We start from the raw sequence: 8,434 nt of genomic DNA on the forward strand, positions 1-8,434 counted from the left end.
TGATAGGACTGTGATTTTGATGATTTTGCATTGCATTATTCTTGGAAAAGTTGAGGTATGGTTTTCTCTTACAATTTTGTGGATGTGTTTTGTATTGTGGTTTTGATTTATGGGCTGATTGTTGTTTTGGATATATTGCAGTTGATACCTATTTGCAACATGGACTATCACATGTTTTGGATCTTGCAATTAATAATCAACAACTTATTTTTTAAGTAAATAATCGGATAACAATATGCATAATTGGTATTAGATAATAATCAAAGAGTAATCAAACAACAATCAAAGAGTAATCGATATTATCAACAATCAAATAAGTATTAATATCAAATCGCAATCAGACAACAATTATATAACAAATTAGTATCATTAGCAATCAAGATAAGATAACAATCAGATGAAAACTAATATCAAATAACAATAACATAACAATCATTATCCAATTATATTAAGTAACATTAAGAATTAGTATTAGATAATAATCAAATTGCAATTAGATAACTATCGGTATTATTGGCTAATTATCAGACAGTAATTAGATAGTAATTATATAACAATCATAGCAATCACATAACAATCAAATTCTAGACAGAAGTCACTGAATTAGTGAGGACATTTTTTTTTTAGTTTCAATGCCTAATTTAAAACTACTAACTATGTGACAAAAAATAGAAGGCAATCAAAAGGCAACAAAAAACTACTAACTAATTAACAAAAAAAAGTAATCAAATGACAATATCATAAACTACTAATTTTGTGTCAAAGATTAGAAGGNTTTCAATGCCTAATTTAAAACTACTAACTATGTGACAAAAAATAGAAGGCAATCAAAAGGCAACAAAAAACTACTAACTAATTAACAAAAAAAAAAAAAAAAAAGAGTAATAGAATGACAATATCAGAAACTACTAATTTTGTGTCAAAGATTAGAAGGTAATCAGATGATGAATAGAAGGCAAACAAGAGACAATTAAATGACAATATCATAAACAAGTATCAAAGAATAAAAGGTGATTGGATGACAATGACAACCACATGGCTATTAGGTGACATTATCATAAACAATCAACCATGTATCAAAGAAGAGAAATTTATCAAATGACAATGAGAAGGCAATAAAATATCAATATCATAAACTAGTAACTATGTGTCAAAAATACAAAGTAATAAGATGACAATTAGAAGCTAATCAAATGAAGGTAATTAGAAAACAATCAAATAATAATCATATAGCAATCAAATTCCGAGCATAAGTCCGTAAATCGGTGAGGGTATTTTTTACTTTTCAGTTTCAATACCTCATTTAAATTGAGTTATATAGATCTAAATTCTATAATTTATTTTGACATGTTTGTGAGTGCTCGTTTAAGATTTATTAAAAATAAAAAATTAGAATCCAAGTGAAATAGAAAAAGAAAAAAAAAAGTACAATAATAAGAAATGAAATTTAACAAAATGTATAAATACAATAGACAATGGCAAGGCATGGATAACAAAAAGCTCTTTCCTTTCTCCATATATTTTTGGGATTTCATTTCATCATTATTTAGCGGAACCCCGTTCGAGTTTGGGAAGCGCAGGTCTATGACTGTGAGACTCCGTTTTATCTCTGTTTTGGTACTCCGGACATGCTCACGTGGCAGTCATGTCAGTCTGCCCCACCTCCCACGGCCTATGGTTATGGCTTCATTCCACATCTCTCTGCCCCATCCCCTTCTCTCTCTCTCTCTCTAAACCAATAATTCCGGCTACTTCTTGTCACTCTCCGGCCACCACCACCCCCCAACTTTTCCCCTTTATATATACCCCACCCCCTTTTCTCTCTCTTCTCTTCTCTATAATCAATCTTTGAGACGCCTCGTGTGTTTGGTGTGAGATTTCAGAGGCTTCCTCTTCCTCTTTCTTGTTTTTGTTCTTCCTTTTTCATGGTTTTGAGGGTTATAGGGTGTTTCAGAAGGAGAAAAGAGACGTTTTCTTGGTTCTTGGTGGTGGGATTTCCTTTGAATTTGAGGATTTTTTTTTTTTGAGGTGGGGTTTTGGTTTTTTTTGTTTGGAGAAAGATGAACAGAGCATTGCCGGAGATGTTGCACTGTTTGAACACTGCCGGGAACTGTTCTGATACTCTCAGTGTTCTTGAGAGGCAGAGAGCTCGTTTGAAATGGCAGCAAGATCAGCTTTTGCAGCAGCAGCAGCAGCCATTAAATCAGAGCTGTTTCAATAGGGTGGATTACGGCGGCGGATTTCCGTCGCCGGTGTCTGTTCCGGCGGATTACCTAACGGGGTTTCCGGGGTTCATGAGTGGCAGCGGCGGCAGTGGAGGTGCTGGGTTGTCACTTGTTGAGATGGTAATGGGGGCAGTGAAGCCTGACCCTGGGTTGGAAGATGGGTGGTCTGGAATGAGCAAGTTTGATCCTTCTTTGTTGCTGAATGGCACTGCTTATGAAATAAATTCTTCTCTCTCTAGAACATCCAGCTGCCCGCCGGCTGTGGCTCCTACGGTGGTGGAGAAGATGGGGTCGGTGGCTGGAAGAGAGACCTTCAAGAAAAGGAAAGCTGAGAAAGTTCACAACACAACCAACAACAATAATAGCAGCAAGGCAAGTTTGTATAACATGATCTTTCTCTGTTTCAAAACTTTTCTCCATTGTTTCTTTTGCAAAACCCAAAAGCAGCTCTAAATTTTCAAACCCAGATGAGAAAAATGGTCAAATGTTTCAAAAAGTTGAAACTAAATCAATGGGGATTTGCAGGTGACTGTAGAAGAAGATAACAACAGTAGTAAGGAGAAGAGGATCAAAGCAAGTTCAGAAGAAGGAGAATTATCTAAAACCACAGATCAAAACAGCACCAAAAACAACTCGACCACAACCACAACAAACAACAACAGAGAAACTTCAGCTGATACCTCAAAAGAAAACTCCAAAGCTTCAGAGGTTCAAAAGCCTGATTACATTCATGTCAGAGCTCGCCGTGGCCAAGCTACTGATAGCCATAGCTTAGCTGAAAGAGTATGCTAAAAGAAAACCCATTTTCTTCTTATGGGTTGCTCTTTCTTTCATTGATTTGTTTGTTTCTTGATCGTTTTGGGGGATTATCTTTTTAACCAATCAAGTTATTTATGGTTTTATGTAGGCTAGAAGGGAAAAAATCAGTGAGAGAATGAAGTACTTGCAAGATTTAGTACCAGGATGCAATAAAATCACTGGAAAAGCTGGAATGCTGGATGAGATCATAAACTATGTTCAATCTCTTCAAAGACAAGTTGAGGTAAAACTAAAAACCAAATTTCTTAATCTCTAAACTTGAAAACAGTGGGAAAATAAACTTGCCCTGAAATTCAAAATTCTCTCTGTGGCATTTTCACAAACAGTTCTTGTCCATGAAGTTAGCTGCTGTAAATCCAAGGTTAGACTTCAATGTCGATGATCTCTTCAACAAAGAGGTAAACAAACAAAACAATTTCCAATTTCCAAAACTCGATTAATCAGATTAAAATCAACAACAACAACCAGAACCTAACATTTTCCCGGGAAACAAACAAACAAACAGGTTTTCCCACCATCTTGCACCACCGCAAATTTCCCGGCGATCGGCGGAATGTCATCGGAGATGACAGATCCTTCTTCCTTCTTACAATTCAATCCAAATAATCAACCAATGGTCTCATGTTGTGGATTAGAAATGGGAATCAATACCTCCGATGTCGCTCTTCGAAGAACAATCAGCGCCCCTGTTTCTTTCCCGGAAAATTTCCTCGATTCATCTTGCCTCACCGTAAGTTCTCCATCCTTTTACTTCAATTTCCGCCCATTTTCGATTAAGTTCCGATCGGTTTGAGTTCCTAATAACATCAAATCAATCAATCAATGCAGCAATTTCAACCCTCTTCAGGGTGGGATGTGGATTTGCAGAATCTATACAATGTGGGTTTTGATCAAGGAAGATCATCAAACGCCTTTTCATCTCAACCATATACAGGTAAAGATAGAATTGAACTGTGTAGTCAATTATCCTTCTTCTTCTACTTTTTTCTATGGTGACTTGAGAAAGAAATTCAAAGTAATGAAAAAAAGTGGATATTTAAAATTGATGATTGAGACATTCCTATGGTCCCTTTATCAAATTCATTGCTAAAATTATTATCATATAAGGTTATCATCTATCTTTGTGCGGCCTATTCTAATTACACAAAAAATCTAAAAATATTTATATAAAAAATACTTACATAAATCAGGACTACATTTATACTTGTGCAATTCACACAAATATCCAATCACAATTTTTTTTTTTCACTTTATTATTGAAGAGGATGCATGGACACACTACACTATTATTCTAAAACAAAAGTTATCACATGACAAACTATAAATATGACTTAAAATATATCTAAATATTTTTCTAATTCTAATCCTTAAAGAATTGTAGGGATCTTTTTGTCATGTCCATCTACAATCTTTCCACCAATTTTGCACTATTTTTCCTAATGGTTGTCCACCACTTCCAATAATGCCAAACTTAGGATGAAGTTTGATTTATGTTTTGAAAACTAACTTTGTTTATCTATCATGAAATCCAAAACGTATTTGTTTCTTTAACTTAGGAGTTACGTTCGAATCAATATGATAACATATTCATATAAATAATGAGATTGATAAAGCTGTGAATAGTGATTTCAGATGTACAATAATTTTAATCTTTACGAAACGAACTAAAAAACAGCGACGTTGAAAGTAGTTTGTAAATGAAGTTGATGGGTATGATGAATGTTTTCAAATGGAGTCATTGTCGTGGATGACTTTGTATCCTGTATCATTATAGTTATTGTTTGTTGAAGAAACGTTTTCAGTAATCTAAAGGAAATTTGTTATTGTTTTTGTTGGAGTTGCAATCAATGTTCTAAAACTTGAATGTTTCTTAAAATTTGTTTTGTAGGTTCAATTGAAGGAGGCAATATAAAGATGGAAATGTGAAGTAGGTAGCTAGAGCCTAGATCCATCCATCTTCACCCTTTCATGAGATTCAATCAAAAATATTAGTCTCTTATTTGCTTCAATTCCATATCTATATATTCTTTTTTCTTTTCCCAAAGTATATAACTAGCTCATATAAATATATATAATATATATATTTTGTATGTATACATCCGGCTCAATTTGAATAAGAGTAGCATAAATTAACCACAATATTCTTCCTTGTACTAATCTCATCAACTTTAAATTTGAACTTTAAAAAAAAAACCAACTAATTCTAAAAGGATTCAAACCATATAACTTCTTGTAAAGTTAACCTAAATTTAGTTGTACTAATGTTAACTTTTTACGTAACACCAACAAATGTTAAATTCTCTTTAGAGCCAATTTGTAGATGCGGTGACTTTGTAACCATCTCAAATTGATGAGACCTAAAAACGTGAATTTAAGGACTGCAATTTCTATAGAAATGCAAATTTTGGTCTATTGTTAAAATTTTGTGATCCTATGACTTTTCTCAAACGTCAAATCACATATAGATCTCATCAATTTGAGATAGGTGAGACTCAAGATTGCGAATGAGCAAATTAACATTGGCCGATGCTTTGTGATGCAAGCAAAATGTTAGTTTTCATTATTTTTAGAATTTGAGTCATTTAATATTAGAACAACCAAATTTGAGTCTTCCATACAAAAATCTCCTTATTTATCTTGTAATTTTAATTTGTATATATAAAAAAAAAAAAAGACGTATACTATGCATTAACTATTGATGAGATCTGTAGTGGTTCGAATCTGCTACCTTATTTTTCTAAAAGATAATGTAAAATTTTATAACATTTAATATTGAAAAGGAAAGACTACAAATAAAATAACATTTTAAAAGTTATTGAGAGTACATCTGTTTATATCTTGTCCCTACTCGATGAATATTTGACATCTATTTTGTAACCCCTCCGATGGGATCCTTATTTTCTCGGATGAGCTCATGTCCTCCTCGATAAAAAAAACATTATAAACATCTATTAATGATTGTTTTCAAATAAAGAAAAATGGACCAACTTATTTATAAATATAGCAAAACATCTATTAATGGATGGATGTCTATCGTGGCCTATCGTAGTCTATCACGATCTAACATTGATAGACAATGACATTTTGCTATACATGAAAATATTTTCAACAATTTTACCATTTAAAATAATTATCCAAAAAAACCACTCTTCCATCACAAAATTCAATATTAAACGAAAACATGATATTAAATAGTTTAAAAAAAAATTGAGATGAAGAATGAAAAAAACAACCAATCCTTCGTAAAAAATGAAAAAGTCCCTTTGGAAGTAGAATAATTTTCATTTAATATTTATGGTTAAGATAATCTTATTCAAGCCTATTAGTTTAATGAAACAAATAATTCTTAAAATAATTCTTAGTGTCCCATGAAAGACATGGGACAATGAGTTTTATTTGAAGATGTTAACAATTGACAATGATGTAAGTATAAAATTGATTGAGAGATCATGCTAAAAATTGCTAGGTTTTGATTATGATGTTAACAATAACATCCATGTGTTAGGATATTATTTAGTTAATTAAGTATAAGAACAAACAAATAATATATTTTTTTTACCCCAACGTAGTTTCTAGCATATTATATCTTTTATTGTGTCAAAAAAGCATATGCATATCTTTGTAAGTACGTCAAGCGTTTGTATATATTTATAAAGTTACATAGAAATTAAAAAAAAAAATCAAGTTTATACTCATTAAAATGAGAAATAGTTTTTCTATTGACCAACAATGAAAAAGCAGAGAGAAAACAAATTGCAAATTTAATTAACAAACAATCATTTATATAATCGACAGAGCGTTATAGATAAAGACATATGAGACATGTTGATTTGTCATGAAAATGATAGAACGGTTAGATAATCAAAATATTTTCCTCGTTCAAAACAAGTTAGTGGATGCACTTTCCATTATTTTAGCAAAAGCTTTATTACAATTTGGGTCAACATTATTAAGAAAAACGATCGATGTTTTTTATCACTTAAAAAACGTACCTATTTTACAAAACGACTAAAACACACCAATGTAATATCAAATTATTTAATGTGAAAATTGAAACATTTTAATACCTTAATTCTAGATTGAAAATTTCCCAAATTATTCAATTGAAATAATTGTTATTAAAAAAAAAAAAAAAGAAAAGTTCATTGAGCTGAACATATGGGACCATTAAAGTTAAAATGCAAGCCACTTGCATCAAGTTGGTCTTATGGAGCCTCAACTTTGGGTTCACTTTCACACCGCCTACAATAGCGACTGGACCGGGCCCAGCCCGGCCCAACTTTGTTGATCCACAAGATCTCTTTTGATTGGATTTTTGAAATACCAAATGTGCCCTTTCACTATCATTGGGTCCATTACTATTTTATTTCATTGTTCATACTTCATACTTTATAATAATATTATCATTATATAAATGTTTCATTTTTATATCTTTTGATGTCAAAATCATCAATTAATCATATTCCATGAAATATATTGTTGTTATAATATATAAAATTTTATATCTCATGAAGTGAGAGTCAAATTATAATTTTTCCCCATTTTATAGACGATTTTAATTTATTTAAATTTATTATGTAAGTTTAACTTACAAATATAACTTAATTATAAAATTTTAAAAATACAATTTATGTATAAGAAAGTTTAAATTAAACTGAAAGAAGAGAATAACTTTGGAATAAATTTTAGTTTATATGAAAATAATTAATTAATCATTATTAGCTAAAATATATTGTACTATTCAAAATAATTTCAATAAAATATTGCAAAAAAGACAAACGTAAACTTTGATTTGGATAATTTAATTATCCACTTAATTTCAAATTTTAATTTAAATTAAAAAAATATATTTTTAAAATTTCTTTAAAACCTTCATATTACTTATTTAATTGGGTTGACAGGAGAAATAACAAAATTTAAAGTTTCATTTAAAAAAAATGACAAAAAGGTTTCAAAATTGTAAAAATAGCAAAATAAATTTAAATAATAGAAAATACAAATTGATAAATGACCAAACTACCTCAAAAACTAACAAATTGAGTACAAATAGTCAATGCTTCAAAAACAACTCAAAAACTGCACCACTCTATCTAAGCTTCTAGAAGCAAAAAAATAAAAATAAAAATAAAAAATTACAATCTCAACTAAAAACTAAAAAACCAATAGCATGGTCAAAATCTTATAAACGGTTCGAAAATCTAAAAACTCGCCAATATGGGCCTCACCGAGAAACAATTGGCGGCTGCTTCTTCAATGGACGATCACGATGGTGTGTCTGTGGTGCGATAGTCATCGCTGGTGGCATGCGACTGCTTAGAGAACCAGTTGATATGAGCAAAATAAGATTTGATAGTCATGAAAACCGAAATGTAGTACAGAGGGTGATGGTT

The 8,434-nt window shown here is 31.2% G+C and overlaps 1 protein-coding gene across 1 annotated transcript; it reads left to right on the plus strand.

Moving 5' to 3' along the window:
• Nucleotides 1-1,468: 1,468 nt before the first annotated feature.
• On the plus strand, nucleotides 1,469-5,183 carry LOC120078613 (transcription factor bHLH63-like). Its single transcript, XM_039032899.1, has 7 exons — nucleotides 1,469-2,597; nucleotides 2,751-3,008; nucleotides 3,133-3,267; nucleotides 3,371-3,442; nucleotides 3,550-3,774; nucleotides 3,873-3,978; nucleotides 4,933-5,183. The coding sequence occupies exons 1-7, from the start codon at nucleotides 2,061-2,063 to the stop codon at nucleotides 4,968-4,970; spliced, it is 1,371 nt and encodes a 456-aa protein (XP_038888827.1). The 5' UTR covers nucleotides 1,469-2,060; the 3' UTR covers nucleotides 4,971-5,183.
• Nucleotides 5,184-8,434: the final 3,251 nt, after the last annotated feature.

This window comes from Benincasa hispida, chromosome 5, assembly GCF_009727055.1.
Source record: "Benincasa hispida cultivar B227 chromosome 5, ASM972705v1, whole genome shotgun sequence".
NCBI lineage: Eukaryota > Viridiplantae > Streptophyta > Magnoliopsida > Cucurbitales > Cucurbitaceae > Benincasa > Benincasa hispida.